We start from the raw sequence: 17,845 nt of genomic DNA, 5'->3' as shown, positions 1-17,845 counted from the left end.
CCGGGTAATGCTGTCATTTCATCGATAGAACTTGACATTTTCCATTTGATAATGACCTCTTCAGTTAACACGATTGTTATACATCTTCATGGAATGTCAAAGGAGCTGTTGCTCATTACATGAAGACCTGTAGATTTATGAGAGATATTCACAAGATATCAGAAACACCAGAGTGCACTCTTAGGTCTCCTTTCATCTTATGTTTGAAATTGATCGTCAATATGAATAATAAAAAGAATAACAGTTCTATACTCATGAAAGGCATTTTTAAATCAGAATATGAAAGAGAAATATTCTGGAAAAAAATACATAGTTGATCAATGTGTGTTATCAAAAGTGAAATACATGAATTAATCTTTTCATCTTTCAATTTCTTTAAATTGAATCAGTTGGGAAGTATTCTCTTTTAATGTTTGGACCATGTTCATATAAAAAAAAGTATCTAAATCTTCCTCTGGTTAAATCTTCCTCTGGTTAAATCTTCCACTATGCAGGCTTTCTAAATAGGTGAAATCTTGCTTCGATCTAATTTACCAACTAAAATGTATTCACCATTAATAATGCATTTACAAATGGCAGAGCTTACATTGTATACATGTTTCTTTTTTAAAAGTATGTCCTCATGTCCACACTCAGCAGAAAAACGGACAAAGTAACAATTCAAAGTCCAACATAAGTGCATTTAACTATGGCCAATAACATGTACTCTATTGTTATTTTGTACATTTGAGGGGAAAAAACATAAAACCACCAGATGTCAGAAGAATATGGGCTAATTACCAAAATATGGGCTCAGAGAAAACATTACAAAAGTGGGAATCTATACATTGTATCCAGAGAAGTCATTCATAAGCCTATTCCATATTCTACACTCTCATCCCACCTGCTACAGCACGCCGTTAATAATCTACATCTCTGGGTGCTCTATGACAATGACTTAACTGAGTCTACCGTTCATTGAAAGTTTGTAGATGGTATTAACATTTCTTTATTTGACTGAAATTACACTCTCATTCATTACTGATATTTCAGGCAAAAAAAATCTCTTGAGTAAACGCAAAAGCCTATGGTAAACCAAAATCCTACAAGTCCGACGCATAGCAAACCGTTGATTAATCATCTTTAGCCACATGATGATGAAATGACCCTCTTGATCACCAAATATAGACTGGCCAGAGAAACAACATCAACACAACAAGTATGCTGGTAAATGTTTGAAAAGAAATTATAACAAAACTAGCCATTGAAAATGTTGATACATAACAAACAAGGTAAACGAGCAAAAATGGTTTGATGACAAGTTGTGAAAAAGAAAGATCTATTACGGATTAGATATTTCAATTTGCCCAGAACCGGAATCTTTTTATAAATAAAAACAACTTGCAAAAAAAAAGATTTAGCATGACAATTCGTTATTACACAGATTTAGTTCTATTCAAAGTACAAATCTAAAGTGAACTAAATTATGATTCCACAGACTACAGATTTCCATCATTCTGTATGTTTATCAATCATCATAAAAACGTACCAATGAACCAATGGTTTATAGAAATAAAACCCGATAGGCCTAGCGAAATCTAACATTTACCTTTATGAATTCTATATCATTAGGGCAATAATACTAACAATAAGTGGTTTATTAGTTTTTTAATTCATAACTTATAGGCTATTTACTAGTATCGTCAAGATCGACAAGCGCACGTCCCAAAGTAACCAAATCCACCGCATGCAGACCTTACCTGTTGCGTTGAGAAGAGGATGGGTTCATACAGAGAGAGTGAATGAGTTGAGGAGCGCAGACGCGTCTGTCAATGCATCAGATAGAAGAGGCGTGGCTGAGGCTCAGAGAGAAAGTCGGGGAAACGGGGAAAAGTCAACTAGAATTGCGTAACTGACAGCAAAATCCCATCTTTGAAAAGCCTATGTGATGAGCTACTACTAATAGGCTATTTCATTATGGCTTAAAATAATTTTGGGGGGGAAATTATGGTTTGTTATTATGTTTTAAAATTCCTCTGCTAATCCATTTTGTTGTAACATTTAGTGTGGGAGGCCAGAGGTTTAATTTCATGTTTTTGAACATTCCACATTGACATGAAGCAAGAACATCAATTATGTTAAATGAATAAATAAACTAGAAGCTTTAGTAAAATCATTACTTCGCATATCTCTCTCTCTCTCTCTCTCTGCTTCCATCGCTTCATGAATAATTGATGCTCACACTAAAGTGGATCTTGTTTGGGATGGGATACCCTATGCGCGTTTGATTTAATTCGCCTATGTGCGTTTGTTTTAATGTTTTAACTCGCCCGGCGGCGCACTTGCTAGGCGAGGTTTTCGCTTGTTAATCAGTTAAAAGACGCCAATCCCGCCCAACCAGTGCACCAGGCAACATTAAAAATGAAACGAGTGCTCCTACTGACTCCCCTTTTAGTTCCACTTCCGCCCTCTTCCCTATCCACATCCCTCTCCACTTTCGCCCTCTTCCCTCTCCACTTCCGCCCTCTCTCCCTCTCCACTTCCGCCTTTAGCTTCTTCTTCGGCGACTTCATCTGTGTTTGACAGGAGATTCCCTCCCGAGGACAGGTCGCTGTCACTACAGCCCACCATGTTATCCCACTCTCGGTGTCTCACCCGGAATTTCGGCCGCTCTCTCTCAGCCATCCGTCAGGTAAGGCACACACATTGAAAACGTGATTTGTTCTCGAACCGAATGAAGCTAACTGGCTGCTGTTGTCAGGGTTACGCCGTTCGCCAGAGTGCACCGCCGGTGTGTGCAGTAGGCCCGGGTAGGGCCTGGCCAAGCCAAGGACAGAATGACACCTGCCTCCACCCTGCACCAAGGCGTCTGGTGCACACTGGCTTTAATGAAGTGTGTTGGTAGCTAATGCTTCCCATGCCAATGTGGTTGACACAACTGTAGGTGGTTAAATGGGAATAGAATAAGTGATCTACCTAGCTTGCCTTTTGGAAACAAATGGCATGTTAGCTAGCTTAGCTTTAGCTTAGTCTGCTGAGGTCATCTGGATAGCAAACTTGTTGTCGTTGCCTGTGTGTGTGTGTGTAAGCGCGTCTTGGCTTAAGTATACCACGAATAATGTGGTCTTCTGTATGTATGCACTTATGACCAGAGACAATGTTTAATGTTCCTTGTATGTACTTGTGTCATACATTAGCTATACACTACTACACACATCGTTCAAAATCAAATTCTACCAGACTGAACCCTGGTCTGTCCTAAAACGTTTTTAAATCAACATAAGGATGACCTTTGACATTCACTGATAAGAGAGCCCAGTCATTTCCACAGGGTCATATGTTTTTAAAGTGCACTTGCTGTGTGTTTGAATACATTCTGTCCATTTGACAACCACACCGATTGGACAACAGTGTATAGCCCCCCCCCCCCACCACCACCACCACCACCACCAACACCCTGTGACTACTGACCTTTGACATGTCTCAGCTGTCATGATCCTATGAATCCATCTTTGCCTTACTGATTCCTGCAAGACTTTTACAGTAGGCTACCAGTCAAAAGTTGGGGACAAGCTTTCCCATTGAATTGAATGGGAAAGTGTGTCGAAACTTCTGACTGGTGCTGTATGTATTTTATATAACATTGTTATGAAACTGTGTTGTATCTATGCCCTCTGAAGTTAGTTTTATTAGTAACCTATGTTGTGTAGGGGTGTAACGGATCACCTAACTCACGGATCGGATCGCGTCACGGTTTTTGAGTCACGGATCGGATCATTTTTCGGATCAACACAAAACATAAAAATAAAAATAAAAAGCTTTTTCCTCGAATTCTGTAAAAACACCACTTTTACTGTGTAAAACCCAACAACATTCAAGATGTCAAAACTGGTATATTATATGTGTGTGTATGTAATGTGTGTGTGTATATATATATATATATATATATATATATATATATATATATATATATATATATATATATACACATACATAACATATTCTACACTCAAACATTAGGCTACATATTAAACAGAAACACACATTCAACTTTAAATGATGCAGTACAGTGTTTCCTCCAGGAATTTTTACAATGGTGGCGGGTAGTGCTGAGCGCGCGCTCGCGATTTTTCCGCGTGCACGCGCATGAAACGCGCACGCGCGCTCAAAACAACGACGTAATTTCAGCCAAAACTCGAGGATGGCCCAAAAAAATAAAATGTTTTCCTGTACTTCTCCCGTGTGTCTCTTATTGTCTGTGTCTGCATGTTTTTCCAGCATGTAATTCCGTTGTCAATAAAAACAAAAACACTGATCTGACGTTTTTTTTCACAACGTTATTACTTGTCACTTTAAGCCCAGGAGGGAGTTAGCGATTAGCGATGTTTAGCTTAGCTTAGTTTAACAGAAGTATCTTCACTTTTAACATGACTTCCCGTGGTCGTAGAGGGCTGGTCGACGGCTTAAAATGACCGTGTAGACCTGTAGACCTTATCCAGCTATAGTCTTGTGTTTCTACCCCGGGCATAGCCGGTGTTATTCACGGACAAACACTCCTGTTAGAGTGGTTCTAGTACACTGGACATAGGTAACACATAGAGAGGCTTCTCCTCTCTCTCTCCATCCTACACTACACTACACTACGCATCCTATACTACACTACACTACGCTAGCTCGCGGTGTTCGGGTGACAGCCAGGGCGCGTTCGTAAATACGCTCTGGAAATCTGATCAGCACTCACGGAATGCCTCTTGTCCAATCAAATGACTTGGTCCCTTTATGACGTTGAACCCAGTGTGCGCTCCGGGGCTCTCAGAGCGAATTTACTAACGCAGCCTCAAGTTCAATACTCGCGACACACACGGACTGGTCCAGTTTCAGCGCTTGTGGGTGTGTCTAGCGCTGTGAAGGTCTGAAAAGCGGCCTAAATCTTTTTTTTTTTTTTTGGGTTGAGAAATCTGAATGGTGGCGGAGGAAATTCCATCGTGGCGGTCCGCCACGATGAAATGCATGTAGAGGAAACACTGCAGTAGGAGAGAGGGAGGAGGCACCTGGTTGCAGCAGTGAATCACTGGGCTCTTTAAAGCAGACAAAAAAACATGTTTTATGCCACTTTTAACTAAATAATAAAGTGAAACCTTACTTTAAACATGGTATGAAAAAATTGGCTACATTATCAGAAGTTGTCAAGCTGCCTTTTTCGTGCCTCCCATCAACACACCAGGGTGATGTCGCGGCAAATGTGTGACCATGCTCGTACGACTTTCTCGTTGCACAACGCTTAAACACCGTAACCTTTTTATCGACCACACTTCCAATGACACTGTCCGTCATTGTTATAATTGACAGAGAAGCCAAAGTGCTCCCATACATGGGATTTAAATGACGAGGGAGGCATTTCGAGTTCTTCTCTGTCGCCAACATTAGCAGCACTCGCCATCTTCTTCTTTTCGTCACGAAAGAAGTCATAAAGGGACCAAGTAATTTGATTGGACAAGAGGCGTTCCATGAATGCTGATCAGATTCCAGAGCGAATTTACGAACGCAGCCTTGTTGTTCTGGATTTTTTTTCCCATTATCAACCCATCATTGCGCTTTAGAGTAAAACAAAGCACGCAACTGTCGCGTCTATCTTTTCATGGCAACTCTACATTGTGATTTACAAGGGATATTAACTAATATTAAGTAATATTATTACTTGGTTACATTTTGCAATTGATCCGCGGTGCACATGCGTGCCGAACCGTGGGGGGCGATGTTCGCCTAATGTTTTGTAGTTGCAATATGTACATTACCTGAATTTACAGTTGTGTCTGTACTGATAAGAGGTTCTCTTTTGACAGGGGAACAATGTTTTAGCACGAAGGGCTGCATCAGGTGAGTGTGTTTGGAGATTGCATGCACCTATTTAGGAGGATTAAACGCCTCATCCTTTTTTCATTTGTTGAGTGTTTTGGGATTCGGCACTAGCAAGTGATTTACTCTTGTCATCTATCCTGTAGCACTCTCGGCTAGCCACAGTGTCGCTCTCAACAACCCAGTGTAAGTATTAGGCTAAATGTCATTTACCTTGTGTGATTTAATCAGAAAAATAATATAATCTTTACAGTCACTAAGTTCTTCTGTACAGTTGTTTTTTGTGATTACAATCATTAGGCCTAGATGCAGCATGTTTGAAGTCTTAGATGCCAGTGGTTTTAGTACCGATGTATTACGTGTATAAAAAAAAAAAAAATTCATCTTTAGGAAATGCAATGCCAGATCCAGCGTCTTCCAGATCCAGTACTTCAGGACATCTGTAGCCTGCAGTAAGTATCAGCCTGGACTCCTCTCCCCTTTATTTGACAACTTGAACATGAAGTCAATCACGTTTATATGAAGTCAACATTGTTTTGTGTTGTGTGTCTCTCTTCTAGGAAATGAAGTTCTTACAGTAAAGACGCCTGCTTTCGCTGAGTCGGTCACAGAAGGGGATGTGAGGTGGGAGAAAGGTAGGCGTCTTCTTCTGCTTGTCTGCGTTTGTTTACCTCATGTTCCTTCAGATGTTGGTTGCTGTTACATATTCCTCCGTCAAGCTTGGGCCACAGCAGACACCTCTACCTCAGCTGTGCGTGTGCGAGGTAGATGTATCCTCAGCTGTGCGTGTGCCAGGTAGATGTATCCTCAGCTGTGCGTGTGCGAGGTAGATGTATCCTCAGCTGTGCGTGTGCGAGGTAGATGTATCCTCAGCTGTGTGTGTGCCAGGTAGATGTATCCTCAGCTGTGCGTGTGCCAGGTAGATGTATCCGGTGTGGCCCAGACAGGCTCTCTAAACCCAGCTCTTTCCTCACAGCGGTCGGGGACACTGTCGCTGAGGATGAGGTGGTGTGTGAGATCGAGACGGACAAGGTATGGCATCTACGATTTATTATGTAACGAATTATGGACAACTGATCTGAACTGCTATGTTTTGTGGTGTGTACTACAGCTGACTGTAGGCTGCTGTAATGAAAGATGGATGATCAGTGGGTGTGTCGTGGGTCAGTGGGTGTGTCGTGCGTGTGTCGTGGCTCAGTGGGTGTGTCGTGGGTCAGTGGGTGTGTCGTGGGTCAGTGGGTGTGTCGTGTGTCGTGTGTTGATGCATGTTGTGTTGTGGATCAGACGTCCGTGCAGGTGCCCTCTCCTGCCGCTGGCGTGATCGAGGAGCTACTGGTGCCGGACGGGGGGAAGGTGGAGGGAGGGACTCCTCTGTTCAAACTCAAGAAAGGCGGTCAGTACATCCTCCACTAGTCATGTAACTTTTTATTTTTAGTATATTTTATTTTATTTTTATTATATTATATTTTATTTTATATTTTAACTTTCTGTTTTCTTTTTTTTGCGGATGCAAGACTTACAATTGGACATTATAGGGACAGTCTCCCTGGAGTACTTTTGATCCGTAATGAGACAAGTGCTGTGAATCGCGTATCCTTCTTCTGAGGAGAAGCTGTCACGTGACACGCAATTATGATCGCTTCGAAAAAGTATTTTTTGACAGGTTATTTATTTAACAAATTACATTTTTTACAAAAAGTCATCACTTTCAGTAGCGTCTTCAAACCTCACAGACCGAGGTGCTGGACAAACACCCTTAAGGCGTTTATTATACTGTATATATGCTTACGTTGCGCAGTAGGTTTTGTTTGAAGATGGTATTGGTATTGACACTGTTGCTTTTTCAAATACTGTGGTTTACGGTGTTACCATAATACCACACAACCCTAATGTGTTACATAACTTCACACCTTTCTCCCCCAACCCTAATGTGTTACATAACTTCACACCTTTCTCCCCTCAGCTGGAGCCCCCAAAGCTGCAGAGGCTCCCAAGGCAGAGGCCCCAGCAGCAGCAGCCCCCCCACCCCCCGCTGCTGCCCCCCCTCCCCCTGGAGCGGGCCCCATCCCCACCGCCATGCCCCCCGTGCCACCTGTGCCAGGACAAGCCATCTCCTCCAAACCAGGTGAGGACGTTTACATTTACATGTTTGGCATTTAGCCGGACACCTTTATACAAAGCGACTTACAAATACATTTGTCTAAGTAAATTAATCATCTGTCCATCAGTCATCGCAAGAAAAAGTAATCTATGCTTTGGGCCAGGGGCCATTGGCAGTTACAATGCTACGCTAATTATTATTATTATTATTTACAGTAGAGAAACTGTACAGGGGGGTAGAGGTGACAGAGAGGTTTCAGGAGGGACCGTTAAGGTGTAGCCTGAAGAGATGGAGGGAGTGACTCTGCAGTCCAGACAGCATTCTAACGATCACTGTAATAAACCATCCAGCAGTCAGACATCACTGTCCGCCGGCCGTCATGGTGACCAGTGTTTAGCCTGACCCGGACGCTCTCTTGATTACTGGAATAGAATAAACCACTTACCCCTGGCCTGTTGACACTGACCGCGGCTAATGTGGCTAAACTGTAACGCAGACAGAAACACTGACAGCTCCTTTGTGTGTGTGTCCCCTCTCTCTCTGTCTCTGTCTCTCTCTCTCTCTCTCTCTGTCTCTCTCTCTCCCTCTCTCCCCCTCCTACAGTTTCAGCCATCAAACCCACGGCTGCTGCTGCACCCATTGCCCACGCAGAGGGAGGGGCCAAGGCAGCCAGGACAGAACACAGGGTGAGGCGCGCTAACGCAAGGAAAGAAGCTAGATTTTGTGGCCTGGGGTCATCCAGTGGTCTAGCACCATGGCCTGGGGTGGTCCAGTGCTCTAGCACCGCGGTCTACATATGCCCATGTCGGCATGGGTTCGAATCCGGCCCATGCCCTGCTGACATGACCTCTCTCCCTTCTTCTCCTTACTGTCCTGTCTGTCTTCACTATATCTGTCCAATAACATTAAAACTATGAGCGGGACTGCCCCTCTCAGAAAAAAATTAATCTAGATTTTAATAAAAATGTTGTTGTTGGCTAGTGTTCTATCCAACATGATTGTGGGATTTTAAAGTGCTGTTTTTACCTTTTTTTTATATCTTAGGTGAAGATGAACCGTATGAGACTGAGAATCGCTCAAAGACTGAAGGAAGCGCAGAACACCTGTGCAATGTTGACTACTTTTAATGAGGTCGATATGAGGTAGGATATTTAAGAGTGGTTGGCCTACATTATCGAGCCCCCCACACCTCACTACTATGAGAATTATTTGATGGGAAATGTGTTCAAGCCAAGAGACGATGGCTAACCCACCACACATCCAACCACATTTAGGTTAATACATTCACTGAAAGAAATACATTTTTCTACATTTATTTATACGGTGTGATAAAAAAAAAAATCTTGAAATTTTAATCCTCTGTAACCTGAATGAAAGGTGCCCAGATTAATGTGAACGAAGTAAAAAGTAAGGAAATATTACACATTTCTGTTTAGGTGTTATTGGAGCTGAGGCAGTAACACACACACACACACACGCACACACACACACACACACACACACACACACACACACACAAATGGTTATAGATTGGAATCTGCTCAATAGGAAAAGCTTTCTGAAACCCGATCCCCTCTTAGGCGGTTCGAATGTAAATATTTGGCCCTAATGTTGGTGAAAACACAGATAAGATGTGTTTAAAACAACCTTTATTAATTTACAAGGAAATGTTAATGCCCTCGTCTGCCCCCCCCCCCACCCTCTGGGCTGAAGATGACACTTTGAGGATTATCTTTTTTTCCTCGCAAATGTGTCGGTGTCGGCTTTCAGCCGTCCAGGGTTTTTTCTGCGCGTCCTAATCGAATCGGCATCGACTCGTCTGGAGGGAGACTTCCCAGGCCTGGGCTCATCTGGAGCCTGAAGGAGCGTTGGCCCAGACCAGGAGCACCAGGAGGACCAGAGCATCTGCAGGAGCCCCGCAGAGACCAGCGCCCTGAGTGGAAGAGCTGCCTGCCTCAACAACCGATATGGGCTTTTATGACAGGCCCCAATAAGATTTACAGGCTATTGCGAAAGTGAAGATTTTTATCGCTTCTTCTCTCCTTTCTCGGAGAGTGTGTGTCTTGGGACGGGGGCTAATGCCGTTAGGGTAGAAACCCTAGAGTTTAAACAGGGTTAGAGACAGGAAAAACAAACAATAAAAAAAAAAGAGAGAGAGATACAAAGGGGGACCGTTTTTCATCGTACTGCGGGGAAAAAATGAGTGATGGGATGGTGAAACATTAGTCAGCCTGGTGTCGATACGTCTCGATCGCTAGGAGATGAACCCCTCCCCCCCCCCCCCAACAACAGGATCTGGAACTGGACAGAAAGATCTTTTTTAGGTTTCCGGGTGAAAGGATGCGTTCCAGATTGAATAGGAGAAATATCTAATTGAGTTTTTGCGTGGACTTGCTTGGACAGTCTGTAGATAGGGGCAGCTGTGGCTCAGGAGGTAGAGCCGGCGTCTAATGATCGCAAGGTTGGCAGATCGGCGGTTCGAGCCCCGGCTGGCCACATGTCGAAAGTGTCCTCCAAAATTGCTCCCAGTGAGTGGGCCGGCGCCTTCCATGGTAGCTTGCCGCCATTGGTGTGTGAATGTGTGTGTGAATGAGAGGCCATTGTAAAGTGCTTTGGAATAAGGCGCTGTATAAGTCAGTCCATCAGATAGAGAGAGACGGTGAAGGAGACTTTTTCTGACTGTCTGACTCTCTTGACTTTCCCTCCACAGCAACATCTCTGAGATGAGGAAGGTGTACAAAGACGCCTACCTGAAGAAACACGGCATCAAGCTGGGGTTCATGTCTGCGTTCGTCAAGGCCGCGGCCTATGCTCTCAACGACCAGCCTTCTGTCAACGCCGGTACGTTCTCTACCTGCACTAGTCCCCCTGAGGAGAGCTCTATATTAACCTGCACTAGTCTCCCTGAGGGCAGCTCTATATTAACCTGCACTAGTCCCCCTGAGGAGAGCTCTATATTAACCTGCACTAGTCCCCCTGAGGAGAGCTCTATATTAACCTGCACTAGTCCCCCTGAGGGCAGCTCTATATTAACCTGCACTAGTCCCCCTGAGGAGAGCTCTATATTAACCTGCACTAGTCCCCCTGAGAGCAGCTCTATATTAACCTGCACTAGTCTCCCTGAGGAGAGCTCTATATTAACTTGCACTAGTACCCCTGAGGGCAGCTCTATATTAACCTGCACTAGTCTCCCTGAGGAGAGCTCTATATTAACCTGCACTAGTCCCCCTGAGGAGAGCTCTATATTAACCTGCACTAGTCCCCCTGAGGAGAGCTCTATATTAACCTGCACTAGTCCCCCTGAGAGCAGCTCTATATTAACCTGCACTAGTCCCCCTGAGGGGAGCTCTATATTAACCTGCACTAGTCCCCCTTAGGAGAGCTCTATATTAACCTGCACTAGTCCCCCTGAGAGCAGCTCTATATTAACCTGCACTAGTCCCCCTGAGGAGAGCTCTATATTAACCTGCACTAGTCCCCCTGAGAGCAGCTCTATATTAACCTGCACTAGTCCCCCTGAGGAGAGCTCTATATTAACCTGCACTAGTCCCCCTGAGGGCAGCTCTATATTAACCTGCACTAGTCTCCCTGAGGGCAGCTCTATATTAACCTGCACTAGTCCCCCTGAGGGCAGCTCTATATTAACCTGCACTAGTCCCCCTGAGGGCAGCTCTATATTAACCTGCACTAGTCCCCCTGAGGAGAGCTCTATATTAACCTGCACTAGTCCCCCTGAGGGCAGCTCTATATTAACCTGCACTAGTCCCCCTGAGGAGAGCTCTATATTAACCTGCACTAGTCCCCCTGAGGGCAGCTCTATATTAACCTGCACTAGTCCCCCTGAGAGCAGCTCTATATTAACCTGCACTAGTCCCCCTGAGGGCAGCTCTATATTAACCTGCACTAGTCCCCCTGAGGGCAGCTCTATATTAACCTGCACTAGTCCCCCTGAGGAGAGCTCTATATTAACCTGCACTAGTCCCCCTGAGGAGAGCTCTATATTAACCTGCACTAGTCCCCCTGAGAGCAGCTCTATATTAACCTGCACTAGTCTCCCTGAGGGCAGCTCTATATTAACCTGCACTAGTCCCCCTGAGGGCAGCTCTATATTAACCTGCACTAGTCCCCCTGAGAGCAGCTCTATATTAACCTGCACTAGTCTCCCTGAGGGCAGCTCTATATTAACCTGCACTAGTCCCCCTGAGGAGAGCTCTATATTAACCTGCACTAGTACCCCTGAGGGCAGCTCTATATTAACCTGCACTAGTCCCCCTGAGGGCAGCTCTATATTAACCTGCACTAGTCCCCCTGAGGGCAGCTCTATATTAACCTGCACTAGTCCCCCTGAGGGCAGCTCTATATTAACCTGCACTAGTCTCCCTGAGGGGAGCTCTTATATATTTTGATGTATCGGTACATTTGTCAGAACGTGTGTCTGTGGTTCAGAGCAAGATTCAAGGTTTCCATAGCAAACCCTCAAAGCCACACCCCTATATTCCCCCCCCCCCCTCACCAATGCCACTTTGGCCTATTTAGACTAGCCACACTGACACACTGAAGTAGGTTCGATCTTCGTTTGGAGCTTACGAGTGTCTAAAATTGTCTGTGGTTTTTCCCCCCACGACCGTTTTGTACTTGTGTATGTTGACTGACACACAAAACACTAACTGCTTCAAGGATATGACTTGTTGCACTGCTGGCTTATTGACGCAGTGTATATACTGTAGAATAGTCAATGATAAACACAGTATATATGAATGAATGAATGGACTTTATTGTCATTGCTACAGTACAGGTACCAAACAATGAAATTTAGGAGGGGTGGCTCCCCTGGTGTTAGGAAAGGGAAGAAAAAAAACACTTTTAGAAAAAAATGGGAAGGAGCTGGTTTACATAAATAAAGGCTATGTACACAATCCACTGTACTATACTGTACAGATAGTCGATATATACTGTAGAATAGTCAATGATAAATACAGTATATATATTGGAGAATAGCCAATGGTAAATACAGTATATATACTGTAGAATAGTCAATGATAAATACAGTATATATATACTGTAGAATAGTAAATGATGGCTCAGTTATCCTGCTGCATCTAACTCATCCTGTTTTTGTTTGTTTTTCAGTCATTGATGACTCAACCAAAGAGATTGTGTACAGGGACTATGTGGATATCAGTGTTGCCGTATCTACACCTAAGGTAATGTTACTGGTTGATGTGTCACTGTTTTCACATTTACGACAGTGCTGAATACCCTCCCCCCCCCCAACCCCTCTCTCTTACTGGCCTTGTCTCATTGGATGCAACTAGCCATGGCTTCCTGTCATATGATCATGGTCTCCTGTCACATAACCTTCTCCACTGCCTCCTATAGGGCCTGGTGGTGCCCGTCATCCGTGGAGTGGAGGGAATGAACTTCACTGATATTGAGAGAACCATCAATGAGTTGGGAGAAAAGGTAAGGGGAAAGAAATAAGTGTTTAAGTCAAATAGGTATTATTTTGTGTCTTTTACTGGTGCAGTATATCTGGACCTTATAGTGTTCTGTACAGTACGTCTGGACCTTGTAGTGTTCTGTACAGTACGTATGGACCTTGTAGTGTTCTGTACAGTACGTCTGGACCTTGTAGTGTTCTGTACAGTACGTATGGACCTTGTAGTGTTCTGTACAGTACGTATGGACCTTGTAGTGTTCTGTACAGTACGTATGGACCTTGTAGTGTTCTGTACAGGATGTATGGACCTTGTAGTGTTCTGTACAGTACGTCTGGACCTTGTAGTGTTCTGTACAGTACGTATGGACCTTGTAGTGTTCTGTACAGTACGTATGGACTTCGTAGTGTTCTGTACAGTACGTATGGACCTTGTAGTGTTCTGTACAGGATGTATGGACCTTGTAGTGTTCTGTACAGTACGTCTGGACCTTGTAGTGTTCTGTACAGTACGTATGGACCTTGTAGTGTTCTGTACAGTACGTATGGACCTTGTAGTGTTCTGTACAGTACGTCTGGACCTTGTAGTGTTCTGTACAGTACGTCTGGACCTTGTAGTGTTCTGTACAGTACGTATGGACCTTGTAGTGTTCTGTACAGTACGTATGGACCTTGTAGTGTTCTGTACAGTACGTCTGGACCTTGTAGTGTTCTGTACAGGATGTATGGACCTTGTAGTATTCTGTACAGTACGTATGGACCTTGTAGTGTTCTGTACAGTACGTATGGACCTTGTAGTGTTCTGTACAATATGTCTGGACCTTGTAGTGTTCTGTACAGTACGTATGGACCTTGTAGTGTTCTGTACAGTACGTATGGACCTTGTAGTGTTCTGTACAGTACGTATGGACCTTGTAGTGTTCTGTACAGTATGTCTGGACCTTGTAGTGTTCTGTACAGGATTTATGGACCTTGTAGTGTTCTGTACAGTACGTATGGACCTTGTAGTGTTCTGTACAGTACGTATGGACTTTGTAGTGTTCTGTACAGTACGTCTGGACCTTGTAGTGTTCTGTACAGGATGTATGGACCTTGTAGTGTTCTGTACAGTACGTATGGACTTTGTAGTGTTCTGTACAGTACGTATGGACCTTGTAGTGTTCTGTACAGTATGTATGGACCTTGTAGTGTTCTGTACAGTACGTATGGACTTTGTAGTGTTCTGTACAGTACGTATGGACTTTGTAGTGTTCTGTACAGTACGTATGGACCTTGTACGGTTCTGTACAGGATGTATGGACCTTGTAGGGTTCTGTACAGTACGTATGGACCTTGTAGTGTTCTGTACAGTACGTATGGACCTTGTAGGGTTCTGTACAGTACGTATGGACCTTGTAGGGTTCTGTACAGTACGTATGGACCTTGTAGTGTTCTGTACAGTACGTATGGACCTTGTAGTGTTCTGTACAGTATGTATGGACCTTGTAGTGTTCTGTACAGTACGTATGGACCTTGTGGTGTTCTGTACAGTATGTATGGACCTTGTAGTGTTCTGTACAGTACGTATGGACCTTGTAGTGTTCTGTACAGTATGTATGGACCTTGTGGTGTTCTGTACAGTACGTATGGACCTTGTGGTGTTCTGTACAGTACGTCTGGACCTTGTGGTGTTCTGTACAGTACGTATGGACCTTATAGTGTTCTGTACAGTACGTATGGACCTTATAGTGTTCTGTACAGTACGTCTGGACCTTGTAGTGTTCTGTACAGGATGTATGGACCTTGTAGTGTTCTGTACAGTATGTATGGACCTTGTAGTATTCTGTACAGTACGTATGGACCTTGTAGTGTTCTGTACAGTACGTATGGACCTTATAGTGTTCTGTACAGTACGTATGGACCTTGTAGTGTTCTGTACAGGATGTATGTCACCTTAGTGTTCTGTACAGGATGTATGGACCTTGTAGTATTCTGTACAGTACGTATGGACCTTGTAGTGTTCTGTACAGTACGTATGGGCCTTGTAGTGTTCTGTACAGTATGTATGGACCTTGTAGTGTTCTGTACAGGATGTATGGACCTTGTAGAGTCCTGTAAAGATGTTTCTGTTGATCTCAGGCCCGTAAGAACGAGCTGGCAGTGGAGGACATGGACGGAGGCACCTTCACCATCAGTAACGGAGGCGTGTTCGGCTCCATGTTCGGCACGCCCATCATCAACCCCCCGCAGTCTGCTATCCTGGGCATGCACGGCATCTTCGACAGGCCGGTGGCCATCGGGGGCAAGGTGGGTGTGGGTGTGGGTGGATGGGTGTTCACAGCTCAGTTTGATGGTTAATCTTATTTCTCACTTTGATGGTTGATTTATTTAGGATTTGCACACACACGATAACAAATTAAAGAGAAAATGAAAAGAACAACAAGTTGCAGGACGTGTAGTTACGGTATGTCTCAGAAACGTCCTCACCTGAGCCTCCTCCCTCCTCTCCCCCTCCTTCATCCCTCCTCCTCCCCCTCCATCCCTCCTTCATCCCCCCCTCCTTCATCCCCCCCTCCTTCAACCCCCCCTCCTTTATCCCCCCCTCCTCTCCCCCCCCCCCTCTCCTCTCCCCCCCCCCTCTCCTCTCCCCCCCCCCTCCCTCCTCTCCCCCCCCCCCTCTTCTCCTCCCTCCTGCAGGTGGAGATCCGGCCCATGATGTACGTGGCTCTGACGTACGACCACCGCCTCATAGACGGCAGAGAGGCCGTCACCTTCCTGCGTAAGATCAAGACGGTGGTGGAGGACCCCCGAGTGCTGCTCCTGGACATGTGATCCTCCCCTCCCCCCCCTGACAAACAAACCGCCCGTCACACAGTGGCTAAACCCTCCTGGGGGGTGATCCATCAACGTCACTAAAGGAAAATCCAGGCTTATTTTTGATTAGTCTTGCGAGATTCTCGTGAAACTTCTATCAAAATAAACCTGGATTTTTTTCCTTTAGCGACGTTGATGGAATTACTCCCCTGATTACCCTAAACTACAAATGATTGATTGTGCTGGTTAACTAGAAAAAGGGATACTTGAAGTTGCATTGGACTTTTGCATGGACAGAAAATGGTGAAAGACTTTAAATGCTTAATGTTTCAGTATGTCTCTGCCTGGGGATTCAGGGAAACTGGTCTGTAGGATAATCTACAACTCCTCAACGCCATGTGTCATCTCGAAACTACAATTTAATAGTTGTCAAGTCATTGTAATACGAGTGGCACAGTTAGCTGAACTACATTATGTTTTGCTTGAAATTATTTTTGGGTGAGAAAAGAACAATTTGAACCTCTAAAAGATGCAAACCAGAAACACTATGTTCGATCTAAAGATGCCCAAGGAACAGGTTTTTTTTAATGCTTTGATACACTGACATAAGTGCAGTGTCATTAAAGCATTTTTCAACAACTAATTCCCAAAATACCCAGAGAAAATAAATCTGTTTATGCTGTGTAATAAAAAATATATTTAAGAAAAAAAAAACGATCCTTGTTGTTGTCTGTGTAACTTGGATTTTCTTCTAGCGACGTTGATGGAATACCCCCCTGATCTGAACAAGGCTGTGGAGTATCTAGTCAGATATCTCCAGATCAGCTTGGAGGATGTAATAAAGAGAAACCACAGGAAAGGTTCTCCCAGGCCATAACAGTGGTTGGAGGTTGAACTGTGCTGGTGGTTGATTGGAATGATGTGCATTCAGGTATTCATGAGAAGGTAATATGAAACAACCTAGTAGGACAACCTGCCGTGTAAACAAACAAACAAAAACAAAAAAATACTTGGAACCCTTGAAAAACACAGAAAGGAGACATTGCTTCTTTTTATTAACTTCCTCATTAAAGCCATCAAATATAGTCAATGGCTGACAGTCTTAAAAGTCTCTGTAGTCAGTGTTTGAAAAGGAGAGGCATGCTTGGTGATGAGAAATATGATTTGCATGGATAAACAAGAGTATTGCATGTCACTTGTACAACATAGGTACTGTACTATCACCCCCCTACCCCCCCCCCCCCCAAGAAGTCCCTGAAAGTCATCCCAGGAATACACCATCAGACATCTTGTCTTATGTCAAGAGGCCAGTTTTAAACACTAGCTTCTATCATTCAAACACGGAAGTCACAAATGCAGAGAACATCGCAGGGGGTTGTGGCTGAGATGACAGGTTGGTTAGGTCATGCTCTGGACAAAATCCATCATCCTGCTTTGTTCCTCTGTGGCTCAGTTGGTAGAGTTAGCATTGCGCTAACAATGCTGAGGTGTGGGTTTGATTCCCGCTGGGACCATATATACTAAAAAAATGTATGCACTCACTGCAGTGTAGTCGCTTTGGATAAAAGCGTCAGCTAAATAGCTTGTTTACTTTTTTTTTAAAGTACAGTACAAGGTGCTCAGGAAGCAGCTCCAGGGATGGCAGGCACATCAAGTCTTTCAGCCACAAGGGGGCAGTG

General features: G+C 44.2%; 2 protein-coding genes across 2 annotated transcripts in view; one reads left to right on the top strand and one right to left on the bottom strand.

Annotated features, from left to right (window-relative positions):
* The first annotated feature begins 2,542 nt into the window (after positions 1 to 2,542).
* dlst (dihydrolipoamide S-succinyltransferase) lies at positions 2,543 to 16,866 on the top strand. Its single transcript, XM_080539042.1, has 15 exons — positions 2,543 to 2,671; positions 5,823 to 5,856; positions 5,982 to 6,021; positions 6,226 to 6,287; positions 6,396 to 6,470; positions 6,812 to 6,867; positions 7,120 to 7,228; positions 7,799 to 7,960; positions 8,540 to 8,622; positions 8,981 to 9,078; positions 10,647 to 10,777; positions 13,067 to 13,140; positions 13,316 to 13,399; positions 15,492 to 15,659; positions 16,050 to 16,866. The coding sequence occupies exons 1-15, from the start codon at positions 2,609 to 2,611 to the stop codon at positions 16,182 to 16,184; spliced, it is 1,374 nt and encodes a 457-aa protein (XP_080395168.1). The 5' UTR covers positions 2,543 to 2,608; the 3' UTR covers positions 16,185 to 16,866.
* Positions 16,867 to 17,551: 685 nt separating this feature from the next.
* The window catches only part of rps6kl1 (ribosomal protein S6 kinase-like 1), a gene marked incomplete at its 5' end in the record, with an annotated part of 9,469 nt that continues 9,175 nt past the window's right edge, over positions 17,552 to 17,845 (bottom strand). The window contains one exon of the mRNA XM_080550387.1: positions 17,552 to 17,845. This exon is cut by the window's right edge and continues 166 nt beyond it.

This window comes from Nansenia antarctica (genome assembly GCF_963989245.1).
Source record: "Nansenia antarctica genome assembly, chromosome: 1".
Lineage (NCBI taxonomy): Eukaryota > Metazoa > Chordata > Actinopteri > Argentiniformes > Microstomatidae > Nansenia > Nansenia antarctica.
The sequence above is the reverse complement of the archived record's forward strand: the minus strand, read 5'-3'. Positions and strand labels throughout refer to the sequence as shown.